This window comes from Pyrgilauda ruficollis, unplaced genomic scaffold, assembly GCF_017590135.1.
Source record: "Pyrgilauda ruficollis isolate IOZ18807 unplaced genomic scaffold, ASM1759013v1 scaffold6, whole genome shotgun sequence".
Lineage (NCBI taxonomy): Eukaryota > Metazoa > Chordata > Aves > Passeriformes > Passeridae > Pyrgilauda > Pyrgilauda ruficollis.
The window spans coordinates 16,325,535-16,339,925 of record NW_024527710.1 but is presented as its reverse complement, the minus strand read 5'-3'; the positions used below and the strand labels follow the sequence as shown (position 1 = coordinate 16,339,925).

General features: G+C 43.4%; 1 protein-coding gene and 1 pseudogene across 5 annotated transcripts in view; one reads left to right on the top strand and one right to left on the bottom strand.

Moving 5' to 3' along the window:
* Window positions 1-125: 125 nt before the first annotated feature.
* On the top strand, window positions 126-6,057 carry LOC121362030 (annotated as a pseudogene).
* Window positions 6,058-7,779: 1,722 nt separating this feature from the next.
* The window catches only part of FGGY (FGGY carbohydrate kinase domain containing), a 130,111-nt gene continuing 123,499 nt past the window's right edge, over window positions 7,780-14,391 (bottom strand). For all 5 annotated transcript variants that reach the window (XM_041483381.1, XM_041483382.1, XM_041483383.1 and 2 more), the window contains 2 exons: window positions 9,161-9,222; window positions 7,780-8,011 (listed from right to left, as the gene is read on the bottom strand). In XM_041483381.1, the coding sequence (XP_041339315.1) occupies window positions 7,930-8,011; window positions 9,161-9,222 (144 nt within the window). In that variant the 3' untranslated portion in view covers window positions 7,780-7,929. The remainder of the gene's footprint in view (window positions 8,012-9,160; window positions 9,223-14,391) is intronic.

The window sequence follows — 14,391 nt, the reverse complement described above, 5'->3', positions numbered from 1 at the left end:
CAGCCATCCTTTGCTGGGCTATTGTGTAGTTGTTATCTCTGCAGGAGAGAATCTTATCAGTGCAGGGAAAGGAAAATCTGAAAATAATGAAAAGGCCTTTGGCATCTGACATTTTTCTGCTAAGGATGGAAACAAATAAATTTATAACTTCACAGTAAAGGAGCAAGATTTTTTCCAGTAGTTATAGATACACTATTGTTAAGGCTGGAAAAGCCCTTGAAAATCATTGAATCGAAGTTATGGCACATCAGTTTAAAACCTCCAGTTGCTCTTATTACAGATCCTCATTACAGGAGGAAAGAATGGTATGAATAGTGCTGATTTAAAATTACTCATTTGGTGAATTCATAGTTTTAGACCTGGCTCTGGCAAGAGACCTGGTTTCCTGGATTCTTTTTCCATTCAGCTTATGGTACAGAGAGAATCCCATTCTGGCACCCCAGGAAGGCAGAGAACACGCCAGACTTTATTTCAGTACATTTAAGTGACTGACACAACTGCAGAGGAGGAGGGAAACAGTGACAATTAGTTTATGTGTGATAGCTACACTGAGTTTCTGTGACTCTCTACTAATCACAGTAAATTATTATTAATGAACTGAATATGTCAATCAAATTACTAATTTAGTGAAGACTCTGCACTACTTCTCTCCCAGGAACCACAGCAACTCCAGCTGCCTCACCTGCCTCCAGTGAGCCCCTCACCCAGCAGAAACCAGCTGTGGGCATTTATTCTGTGGGAAGTGTTCTGGACCGACAGTGCAGGCAGTGCTGACACAGGCTACTAAGCAAGGCATTCTTCTGGCAGCAATCTCAAGGCCTGTATAAGAACCAGGATCAAGCCCTTCTCCCTGGAATTAATGTAGGTTCCGTCACTAGAAGCAGGAGAAATCCCATTTTTATATTCCCTGAAAAATCAGTAACTGTATTTTTATTTGCTCATTGCTTTCACACCTACAAGGTGCCGCTTTTGAAATGCCCATGAAGTCTTAGGCTGCCAAAAAGTAATAGATGATCTCAGAGGATACTGTTAAATTACAATACAAACTTGTGGAATGGGTAAAATGCACTAGAAAATCATATTATTTGTATTCAACTATGCAAAAAAACCCCCAACCTATTACAAAAATCAACAGTCCAATAATCACATTTGTAAGTGTGAAAGCTTGAGATGTAACAAACATGAAGTCTCATCTTCAAGCATGAACTCACTTCTGAGAAGACAGCTTGTCTTTTTAATCAGCAGCATAAAAATCCAGCTGTCCCATAAAATTAATTTCTATGGGTAAAAATCAGGAGTAGGACACAGCAGGCTTAGGTCTGGTTCTGTCCCCCATTCCTGCTTCCCATGTGAAACATTTGCCTAAAATAAAACAGTGATCTAGGCATAATTACATTGGTTTGCAGTCCTGTAAAAGCTTTTTACACAAACAAAAGTAGTGGAAGTTCCATTTTAAACAATTCAGTGAGTTGGTTTCCAGTCATGCATAAAGGTTTTTTGAATCTGTTTACTGTTTTTAAGTAAATCTGTGTGGTCTTGCAGAGGAAAATTGTTCAAAGACATCTCATCCCAACGTAAGCTCCCTGTTTATTCCAGCCCAGGATCTGTTTAACAGGAAAGGGACAGAACAGATTCAGAGGGTCCTTCTGTTGAGGCAGCCCCTGGTGTGGGCTCCTGTCCTCCCCCAGAGGAGGTATCCCATCTCCACTCACTGGATAATCTGTGTAAAACCCTAATTCTCCAGACAAACGTGTCTGCTAAATGCCTTCTTTGAGGCTCTGAGCCATATGGTTGGGATTACAGCATTTAAATAGTTTTTCCAAGTGAATACAAGGATGAAGCACAGAATAGTGCAGGGAAGTATGTCCAGAATTGCATTTATAAAGGGATTTCAGGATTTTTAAGGCCCATGTTCTGCACCACTGCAGCCAGTGTGAGCTTGGCACCTTGAAGCAAGTGCAAGTTATATTTACAAGCCATTCACACTTTTTTCACCACGCTATAAAAAGATCTAAGTACAAAGGAGAACAAGGGACCGTGTTGTTAATCTGGTGCAATAAAAGCACATTTCTATCTTTAGGATAAAGATAACAGAGCACAGCCCCACGTCACCACTGCTGCTATGCCCATCCTCTGGGAGCACAACAAATCAATGGATCCCCAACAGCCAGGGACACCTCTGGGAGACACCATGTAATACTTCCGGTTGTTTCATGTTTTTCTAACACTGTTTTATAACATACAGGAAAAGGAGGCTTTGAACAGAACCCATCGAGACAAACAGCAACCACATGGCCTCAAAACCTGTTTCAAATAATGCCTCAGTAGTTATAGTTTCAAGAACAAAGATAGACATAACAACAAAGAGCATCAACTTCCCTCTTTCCCGGGTCTGGTTAATTTTCCCTTTTCCATCTGTGAGTATGACCTAATGATACAGACTTTATTTGTATTTAATTCTGAGATCTGTAGAGGAGAAGTACCATGTACAAGCTGGCTCTATGTTGTTTTTCTTAGCTGTACATACTTGGCCAGGCTTTCCTTCCCTCCACACCATTATTTACACTCCGGAGCACTGACTCCAGTGCGATGCATTATCCATGTTATGGCTGTTTATAGAGTAGAAGTGGTCTCTGTAACATGTCTGTTTTTCATGTCTTAAACCAATAAAACTTTTACATTGGGCTTATCAAAACCATTCTGTGTAGATCTAAGACTGTTGTGACTGAAATCAGTAATAAAACTTCTCTTGATGCCCCATGGAACAGAGCTAAGGCAACACTGAGCTCTCTTAATAAATTCCGCTCCGGTAAAAGTTTTATTTAAAAAATGTGGTTAACCCAAAGCTTTTAAAGAAGATTAATGTGGACTTATAAAAAATGTCTGATTTTATTATTAGTAGTAATTCATACAGTTTGTCCTGAAGTTTTCCTTTTCAGCTTCAGTTTGAACCATATGTTCAGGAAGTTCAACTGAAAAGCGATCCTTCAGCAATATTATTTTTTTCTAATTAACAATAACCACAGAGGTATTTTAGAGAAACCTACAGAGTCCCTCAGAAGGTTGTAGAGTGGGATAGATTAAAACAGGATTTTGTCAATTTTATGAAAAATTCACTGAAGCACAAATGGGTCAACTTCAGAGGAGTCCTTCCTTTCCTGTTCTACCAAACAAAGGATTCTGAGTGCAGCAAATCTTAGTTTCCACAGGATTCTTTTGTGAAAGGCCTTGAAGGACTCTGGGATCCATCAGTGCCCTGTTGGTCTCGCTGGGACTGAGCACAGGCACAGCAGTGCAGCCGTGGGGATCCCCAGACTCTGATCCACCACCCCAGTGGGTCAAAGCCAGTCAGAGGTGATGGGTGTCAAGCACAAAGCTCAAGGAGAAGCTGGAAGCTGGGTGCCAGACTGGGTTCATACAGACTGGATGGGGATTTAGGAATAAACACAGCTGTGGGCTCAGCCAAACGCTCTGTGTGTGCAAACAAAACACAAGAGGCACAAAGATAAACCCTGCACTCAAATGAAAATGAGTAAAAAGCACAAGTCAGAGCGAGGTTCATAAAAATATCTTTGGGCCAAATTTCACATTCCTAGTCCTTGTACACATGATGTAACTGATGGCATCAGGAACATTTTTTTTCTGGATTTAAAACATGGTTTCTCTTAAATTCCCTTTCTCAGCGACAGCAGATGAGGTGCTGGGTGCAGAACCCCTGCACTGAGGGCTCCTGGAGACTTCTCATTACAGCACAGCTCACACAAACTGTTTTTGCTGGCTGTTTTTAAGAACAAAGATCATTGTTCAGCTCAACAGAACAATCCCATCAAAATGGCAGCACAATGTTGTGCTGCTGTTATCACTGGGGTCCCTGTCAAGTTGCATCAGTTGAAATGCTGAGAAGTTTTATTTCCCTGACCTGTCACACTGCTCGCTGTGCCCCGGAGCTGCCAGTCAAGCTGTGCTGCTTCTGCTGAGATGTTGTTTGTGCTTTGCTGGGTTTGTTGGTGGTGCCAGCCCTGACATTCAATTTTCCTGTTTTCTGACCAGCACAAACTCATTGCTGTCACTGCATGTGCAGCTGTCCTCACACTCTGCCCTCTTTTGCTCCTGAGACCTCTCTATGTCGTACTTGGAAATCAGGAGCAGTCTGGCTAAAAAAGGATGTGGCAATTGGCTTTTCCAGAGGTACAAGCTGCTCCTTGGTTGTGCCTGCTGGTTTATGTGAGATAACTGGCCCTGGAAGTCACTCAGGACTACTCCACCTTGATGCAGCTGCAATGCTTCTGTCCACGGGCACCCATATTCCTGAGGGCTTCAACCATGACCCAGGGAGCTTCCAGAGTAAGATCCACAGGGAAAGAAGCTGTAGAAAGGAAACCTTACCCTAGCTGATCTGTGAACCCCTGCACATACCAGTATAGAAGAGCAAAGGCTCAATTTTTGCAGTCACTTTGCAGAGGAAAACCATATATTAAAAATAAAGAATCACCTTCATTTTCACAGTCCATTGTAGAAAGAGGGCTTATTAATCCTGATAACTTCCCTGTAAACATTAAATAACCTCCAATATGTTTAGCATATCTTCATTTTTTAATTTGGTATGTTGCTGCCTGACCCCCTACTGGAGGCACAGTCCCTGGTTAGCAGCACTAACCTGCCCTCCCTGCAGACAAAGGTAATATTTACCTCTGTCTGCATTTTGACACATGCCAAACAACAAGCTTGAGCTCTTGGGATCAGATTTATTTATCCTCTAATTTTCCCACAGCATTTCAAAACCCACTTGGGCTTGAATGATGCTGCAGCCATTTGCATTTATCATTTGACACATGTCAGATCAAACAACTCTGTGAAATATCAAACAGGCCTCTAGCATTTTTGTTTTCTGTAGTTTATTGAATCTCTGGGATGACATTCCACAAAAAGCAGCATGGAAGTTCCTAATCTCACCAGGCCCCAGTCAGAGGTTGCTTGTTGTACTGGGAGGCTGGATACAGGGGAAAAAAGGAAAATGTTCTTTATTGTGGAACTGTGTTGCTTTTCACACCTCCTGTGAGAAGCAACGCAATAAGCAAGGAAACAACCTCGACCCCTAAGTGTTTATAAATCAGCATTTACTGAGTGAGCAGCACATAACAAATGGATTGAAAGAGACCCAGGAAGGAAAACCAGTCTGTACCATTGTGTGATTACCTTCTGATACAGGTACTGGCAACACTGTGGTGGAAGTTTTACCATCCTGCTGCATCCAGAACCTTCTAGTGTAGGTGCTTCTGGAATTCTTACCTGGAGAAGTCCTGCAGTTGCCCTGGCAGGGAGAACACAGTGTGCCATGAAAAGCCTGGTTAATTAAAAAGCAGACCTAGAAAGGTCAGGCTGGACCTTTCAAATATCACTCAGATTTGAACTGCAGGATTTTAACTTGCCTCTAAAATTTCCAGTTTCCAGTGTAGAAAGCAGCTGGATTTTCCCCCAGGTATTGTCAAATCCAAACAGTTCACACTGGTTCTGTCCTTTCTTAATGCTGGAATCCCACTTCCTAGAAGGATTCTGTGTCAAGCTGAATACTTTATTTTCCAAGAGGCAGCAGGGATCCCTTTTAGAAGGATTCCTCTGGCTACTGTACCATGACTGAACAGTGTAGGGGCATTTGGACAGCACAGAAAGGTTTTACATTCAAGAGATTTTAAAGAGCTTAAGAGACACATGGAATTGAAATGCATCAGAATACAAAACAACCAATCTCGTGTGAACATTCAGTTTGCAGGTTACCTCTATGACAGGCTGTCATTCCTGACTCTTGCCTTGTGAGGATTCTTCATCTGGGTGGGTCTCATGGAGCTTTTTCCTAAGAGTTGCTCTTTGCTTCTTTGGAACCATCATATTCTTGTCTTCTCCATGTGAGTGAAGCCTGGGCCTCTCTGCAGGACTCTTGGAGCAGCTGATGACACGGTGGTTGCTTCCCTTCTTTTAATTTGCATGATAAAAATCTGTCAGCAAATTGCACCTGAAGGGGTGAGGATGGCAGGGTCTGCAGCTCAGGGGCCTGACTGACCCCAGCTGGGGCCCTTGGCCAAACTTCCTCAAGCCATGACTGGGGCTTCTCTTGGACTGGGGCAGTGGGATGGGTTTGTCACTGTGCTGCTACCACAGGCTGAAGGACTCAGCAGTGCTTGGCATGGCCAAGGCACTCCATGTGGAGCCCTCAGAGGGCAGTTTCACAAGAATGCCTCAAGCCACAATCAGAGTTTAACATTACAGTGCCCATCGACCTGCAGCTGAAGAGTGTTAGAACTCTTGAGCTTTAATATTTTACATCTTGGCTCAATTTGAATTAAATTTTAATTTGAGAACTTGGCAAACGGAACAATTTGCTAAGCCTTGTATAACACAAGGATGGCCAGGCAGTCTCTCTGCAAAGTCCTGCAGCAGTGTTTGTGTTATCACAGCTGATTTCTCAGCCACTGGGATACAGAGTTCTCACAGCTCTGGTTTTAAAATGGATCATACGAAACTTGGTAGGCACGCTGGCCTGGAACAAAAATGCAACTATAAAGTACAAGTATCACAAGGGGAGGAAGGCATTAAAGGCCATGCAGGAAATGTGAACAGATCTCTGTAACTGTGTCGTGCAAGCCCACACAAGGCACAGAGAGTCCTTGAACCCTGTGCATCTACATTTTACACCAAGGCAGTGTGATTGTTTGTTCCCTTTCCAGACTCCCTACACCCCTCGTGCTAAGTCTTGCTACTTAGAGAAATCAGAGAAATCAGCCAGAGAAATCGAGGCCAGTTTGAGGATAATGATATTACCCCTCGTGCTAAGTCTTGCTACCAGTTCAGCCAGAGAAATCGAGGCCAGTTTGAGGATAATGATATAAATAGCAGGACGTTTATGGAAACTTTGCTGAAGTTGTTTGTGTTGAGCTGCAAAAAGGTAAAAGTGCTGGTGCAGTGCCAGCCAACCCTGCACATCTGTCCCTGTGTGACCTGTACCTTTGCTATCCATTTGGAGTCTGTGGACTTCATTTTTACACAATAATTGCATATTAAAATAGAGATATTAAGATGTATGAATACTTACTGGTTACAACGCCCTGGTCTCCAATTGCTTTTTCCCACTCTTGTCTTTTCAGCTGACAGATTTTATCATGCCCCTGAGTTGGGAGCTCTGACACCCCACTATGTCAGAATCATTTTCTTGCTTGTTTTACTCTTTTTGTCATGATGTTTCTTCATTTTATTCCCATCAACTTTCATTGTCTTTAATTATGTCCCTGAACTTGTAAAGCTGTTTCTCCTAACAATGGGTACTTTGGAAAGGGTAACAACTGCTTTTCCATGAACTACAAGGCAGGAAGTGCATTGTTTCTTTAAAAAAAAATACCAGATGTTTTTCAGGGCTGACTTCACTAACATTTAGAAAAAGAAAAAAAAAAGCTAGAAACTATTATTTTCCAAATAACCCAAGTGTAGTTTTGTTATTGTGTGATTCCTGTTTGCATTTAGCTGGGAATTACAGCCTAGGCCAATACTAAAGAAGGAATTTCTCTCAAGCTAAGTGTGTAAAGTCCATCTATGTGAATATTGACTCCAGGGACTCAAGTCCATCTGAGTGAATCATGTTATTCCTTGTGCTGTTCCTGCCAGTCCAAATACTGGCACTGGGGTATCTGCAACTGGTTGTCTTGTGTTCTTGAACTGGAGCAAATGAATATTCCTTGTCTCTGTGTGCAAGGATTATTGACAGAAAATACCCAGTGCTTCACATTAAAGTGACTGCATTTTATTTCTCATTAAAAATTAAAACGTATACTTTAAATGATAACAGGACATTTTCAATATGGACAGTACAGTAAGAAGAAATTACCCGCATCACACATGCCTGGAAATTTGCTTGCTGTTCCCAGCTCCCATGCCTCTGGATCACAAGTTGTTCATGATGGAGCGATACTCTCTCTGGTGCTCCACAAGCTTCAAAAATACTTCATATTTCTTGTCATAAAATCTATATAAGAAAGTTAATGTCAGCAAAGCCTGAGATTTGAAGATTTAAATCCCCTGCAATTTACATGTTTACTTGCTTCTCTTAGCATTAAAGACGCTTTGACTCTTTGCTAGGTGCAGCTGCTGCTGGGGTCAGAGCCCTCCCTGGGCACTGCTGAGTTTCCACCCAAGCTGTGATTTCCAGCTGCAATTCCACCTTTCATTTCCCTGCAGCCAGCTTGGCTTCTCAGACAGTTTTCCCCAGAGTTCTCTGTCATGAGAGTGAGGAGACACCGGAGCTTCACAGAATTCATTCAGGTGGCAAAAATCCTTCAAAATCACCGAGTCCAACCATTCCCCCAGCACTGCCAAGGCCGCCACTGCCCCGTGTCCCCAAGTGCCACATCCACAGGGATTTTAAATCCCTTCAGCGATGGGGACTGCCCTGGGCAGCTGTGCCAGGTCTGGACAACCCTTTCCATGAAGAAATTTCCCCAAATATCCAGTCTAAACTTTTCTTGGCACAGCTTGAGGCCGTTTCCTCTTGTCCTGTCTCTTGTTATTTGGGAGCAGAGCCCAACACCTCCGGCTGTCCCCTGCTGTCAGGAGTTGTGCAGAGCCACAAGATCCCCCCTGAGCCCCCTTTTCTCCAGGCTGAGCCCCTTCCCAGCTCCCTCAGCCGCTCCTGGTGCTCCAGCCCTTCCCTGGACCCGCTCCGGCCCCTCAGAGTGAGCGCCGTGCTGCGGGGCCCAGAGGCGGGCACAGGCCCCGCGTCCCCCCGAGTCCCTCAGCCCGGGCCCGCCGCCAGAGGGAGCCCGCGCGCCGCCGCCCGTGGAATCCGGAGCCCGTGAAAGTGTAACGCAAATTACCCTTAAAATACAACGTAATAGAAAATAATCCTCAGAAATTCACAGAAATCATCCTTTAAAATATCATATTACCAATCCTTAAAATAGAAATAATCAAGCTTTAAAATGAATATAAATAATCCTTAGAAATACAGCATGAACGATTCTTAAAAGTATAATATACTGTGATTTTTAAAGTATCTGTCTGCTAAACATTACTGCACTTGAGCAGGGCTGTAAAGAGACACACCCAACCTCACCTCCAGACCCCAACTTTATCTCCCTCGAACTCTCCCAGGGGAACACACCAGGGCCAGCGTTACCTTTTATGCTCGTGGTTGGGCTGCACAACTTTTCCAATTTTCCCCATTTTCGCCATGGCCTCCTAGGAAAAGACAAACACCAACTGGAAAAGCCTGTTTTGATTTAAAATACTTTTTGACAAGAACAAGATGTTTCAAAACCAATCGGAACATTAGTGATGTATTTTGTTTCGGCTGAACAGGCCAGATGGCAGCAAATATGTTCAATCCCATTATAAAGTAGTCAAGAGAACAAAGCTCTGCAGACCCTCAGTAACCAAAGTCTGTTCCTCTCTCTCACTGGGAGTCCCAGGCAGAACAGAGTTATCTTTTATTATTTACTCTAACCAAAGGAAATGTTAAACACTGCATCCCTGGAGGGGAAGGTTCCCAAATAAAATGATACTGTACTTGAGATCTTGTAATCATATTCTGAAAGTATCAGTTCCCTGCAGCGAGGAGGACTCGAGGGTGCTCCACAAGCTGAAGGTAACCTGGGAATGTCTGTTCTGCAGCTCACAGCTGCCCTCACGTTCCAGCACAAAGGCGCAAGAGGCAAGCTCTGATCCTGCTCTGCTTTTGGCCAAAATAAAGTCAGAGCTCACAGAATCCCCTGCAAAAGGAGTCTCTGGGACAGCCATGTGTGGAAGGGAGAGGGATGAGTAATCTGCTTCCCTTTTCTGATCTCTGTGAGATTCTGATTTTCCGTGGATTCTCCCAAGCAATCCCACTGGAATGAGAATTGCCAAAGTTAAGAGGCCTGAGCTCTGAGGATACAGTGGAGGCAGCAGACACTCAGTGATTTCACAAGGACAATCGAAGCAACAGCTTTTAGATGGAAGAATGCTAAAAACATTAACGGTCAGAACTCAAGAGTCAGTGTGTGACTAAATCAGGGTTCAGAGTTTCTAAGCAGGACCCTGAACCTGTTTTAATGCAGTGCCTAAGAATGAGGACGACCCTGCAGAACCCTGTGCTGCTGCTGGAACCTTCCAGCCAGCTGCTACAGCTGGATTTTTAAAAGGTTTGGATGATTTTACAGGCTGGAATACCTGCCCTAGTGAAATCTGTGCTTTCCACTAATCCAGCACTTGACAGCAGAGGATCTCACAGAACTTCAGATGAGCAATGTCAGTGCAGTGTCACTGGCCCAGGGCAGGCTCTGCCAAAGGCAGAAGCATTGCCAGGTGTGCACTCAGGACTCCACTCTGCTGAGGGTGCTGATACAGCAGCAGGGAATATTTCTGTGCTCTCATATGCCCATTCTCCTTCATACGTTGATTGTACTTTGATTCCCCAAGAAACACCCTTGAAATAACTTGCAGAGAGATAGTGTGTTCTTTTCCCTGGGACATGTGAGCCTGCTGGCACTGAGACTCTGCACAGCAGCCAGATTAAAATACTGCCATGGAAAGGCTGATATCCTTCCCAGTAAGAGAAATGGGCATTTTATTCCCTGGCCTTTAACAGGTGACACTGACAATGCTCAAGCATTGTCCCTGTTTACAATAGTCAGTCCCTTACACAGCCATCTGGATTTACAGACTATCCAAAAAATGAATGAACACACAGGGAAAAAAAAAAAAGCAACTCAAAGTAAAAGCCAATTCCCTCTGGTACAATGGCTACTGCTTTTCCATTGTGCCTTAGGGAAAACAAAGCCTCCTGAAACACTCTCACAAATGGAAGTGTCACCTTCCTTTCTGCTCCCTGCTTTACACCTCCTTTTGAACTGCCCTGGAGACACTGCACGAAAATAAACCCATAACATCTGAAGTGTCTCAACAGGCAAATACATTTTTTTATCACAGGTGCAACAAAAAGGAAAAGGAGGGCCTGACTTTGCATTCCCCTGTCTGTGCACACTCGGGACCAGGACACAGCTCCATTCCCAGGCTATGCTGTGCCTCTGACATGGGTGCTCCACACCCTCATGTTCTGCTTTACTCTTCCAGCTTCCAGAAAATGCTGCTTTTCTTCTGCTGGACCCCCATCATCCACCCTGAGCAAAGGAGGAAGACTTCCAAGTTTATCAGTTTATCAGCTATAATACTTTGGTGTTTTTAAATCTACTGAAAATACACAGACTTTTGAGAATCCACAGCATTAAAGTCTCACAGCAACTACCATGGTTCCGTGGAATAGCATGGCAAAAAAATACACAGCCAGCAATTTTCAACAACTCACCCATTCTGAGTTGCTCAAAATATCCTAAATTAATTCCCTCTCTCAATTCACATTTTAGTTGTGTGTTTTTCTGTGTTGTAAAGTCAGTTTGGTCATTGTTAGCTTGAACAAAAAACTTTACTCCCAGAGGAGAGTCCTTTCAACAATTTTCTGGGGACAAAGAGGAACAGAACATTGAAAATATGAATTTATAATGAAACGGGAGACAAAGGAACATTAGAATTGCATTACTGAATCGGATCAACCTTGTGCACTGCTCTGTCTCCAACAAAGCCTTAAATATAGCAAAGTGATAATACTGCCGTTCAGAAATAGTTTGTTTGAGGGTTGACATCCAAATCCATAATTCCAGTCACCAAGGATTTCACAATCTTAATTTGAATGACGCTCTATCTTCTTTGTTTGCCAGTCTAGACAGCACAATGAATACAGTGATTTAAAACACAATGAATTCTCTCTTAAAACAAAATATTTTGTAAAATTGCTTTTTAATCATTTCTTTTCTCTCTTTCCATAAAGGCTACGCTATAAATAAACCCTGAAAGTTCGCATTTGATCATCGTTTCTAAAGGCTGGGCAAGAGGCAAGTGAAGGGTTTACACAGAAAAAAAGAGAGGCACTGTGGAGCAGAAATAAAGGGATGCATTCATGATTTCTAACCTTTTGTTGGAGTGTCAACACTGAGACAGATACAAGCCAGTAAACACTCTGCTCTCCATGGAGAGACCCAGCCCAGCGGGGTTATCCCTGCCTGGGAAGGGACAGGGAACCAAACTCCCCAAGGCCCACCAAGATCTCAGGACAAGGTGCCATTTTGCTGCTGGGAAGGTCAGTAGCCACTCAAATCCACTCGGTCCTGGTGGCTGAATTCCACTCTCCAGCATCATCTGGGGCTGGGAATCCAACACTTGCCCAGCTGAAGAATCCAGGGCAGCCCCAACAGGCAGTGGATCTCCAAGGGAAACCCTACTGGAAACCCAGGGAAAATCCTGTCTCCTAGGGAAGCCCAACTTTGACACAGCATCTTAAAGCTGGAAATTTCAATCATTGTCCCTTTAATAATGGGAAGGAAAAGGTTTTTAACTTTGTGTGGGAGGAGGCAGCAGGAGAAGCCCATCAGCCTGGCACAGGAGCCACAGGAGGTGCACACAGGGAATAGCTTCAGGCTGGGAGACCCATCTTCTCTGATTCCCTGCCCTTGGGGTCCTCCAAGAGCTGCCTCACAAAACCCTGCACATCCCACAGGAGGAGCCCACATCCCCTGGGACTGCACAGGGAGGCCAGTGAAGCCCACTTGTGGATAGAATCACAGAATCACAGAACCAACTAGGCTGGAAGAGACCTTGGAGATCATCAAGCCCAACTTAGAATAGTCCCCAAGTCTGATTTTCAGCTGTGACTCAAGGACTGATGAGATTGAGTATTACTGAAAGTTAATGGGATGTGAGCCTTAAAGTACACAGCAGATGAGAAATCAGATTTAGGGACACCAACCTTAGTTTAGAAAGTCACAAAATCCCAACTGGGCTTTTTCTTTATTTTGAGACTTTAAAAATTGTATCCAAAGTTAAATAGTAAGGCATCCAAGCACAAATGCAACTTCCCAGCTGTGTTGTCACCACTCAGTCATTTTGGTAATCTCAAGAAATGCTTGGACTTTCACCTAAGGTAATTATTAACAACAAAACAACCACAGATCATTTCAAGTTCTCCTGTACCATTTCAGTGGCTGAAAGCACGTGGCTGCACAAAGCACCAAACTGGGGGATCTGATGCTCACATTCAAGCCAGTCTCACCTCTCCAGTGTTTCTGTTTAGTTTTCCTGTCACAGATCCAGCAGCAAGAAGAAAATAATTTAAAAGTTGCCCCATTCACAACAGGCTGAAATGTAGGAACATTCTTCCCACCAGATCTGTCCTGATTTCAGGATTCAGCAGGTGTTAACCTTCAAACTATCAGAGTTTCCTTACCCTCCTAGTCCTCACAACAAATAAATAATGTTCTATGTAATAATTAAAATTGTTCTGCAGCAGTAAAGAACCTTTCTCTCACTCATCTCTATTCCACACACACAAACTCAGCTAACAGATGTCTTTAGCATAATTTTAAGAAGTTCAGTGACAGATATATTTGGATTTGAGGGGCATAAATAGATTTCTTGAAATGCTGATGTTGAAGAAATACTTTTAAACTTCTATAAGAATTTTAAGCAATGCTGCTATTTCCTCCTAGGCTTTTATTTAGGGATTGCTTTGGAGATGCAAAATTCATCTTATCTGTGTTTACAGGAGTTACATGAATGTGTTTCAGCAGAACATTACTTTTTAGTGGGATATGACTGCATGAAGAAAGCATGTGATGGACCATATACAATATTTTTCTAGTGGTTTCCCCTCCCGCCCCCCCCCCCCCCCCCCCCATCTTTTTGTTTTTGTTTGGGGGGTGTCGGTTTGTTTGAGTTATAGGGGCAGATCTTGGCAGCATGCACAAAGCCCAGAATCTGTAACTCAATTCTCTGTGGGTTTCTAGATGGAGCAAGCCAAGTTTTAAAACACATTATGGATAAATATTAGAGCTGAGCAAAAATTCACACCTAAGACCAAAGTGTGAAAATTTGGCTTTGATTCATTTAGTGAAAAAGTTGAAAATTTCACACAAGTTAGTATTTTCCTTTTGCTCCGATCCAACATTGATTTCTGTGTCTGTATCAAACCTCAGAGAGAGAGAGAGAGAGAGAGAGAGAGAGAGGAAGAGTTTTGTCTGTCTGGTCACATGAGATACAGAGGAAGAGGGAGAAGAGGTTGGAAGGATGGAGGGCTGGCAAGCAGGACACCAGCTCAGGACTTGAGTTTGTCTTCCAGGAAAAGTCACTGACCTTTGGAATCTCCCTGTCCATGTGTTCAGTAATAGCACTGGCCCTTTTTAGAGGAAGATTTCATGCATTTGTTTGTTACACTGAGGCAGCTCAAAACAAGCCCAACATTATTCTACCCTTCAACCACCCAGCTTGAGTTGACAGAGGCCAACTGGATGGATCCTGAGCACTGAGACAAGGTGCATTTCT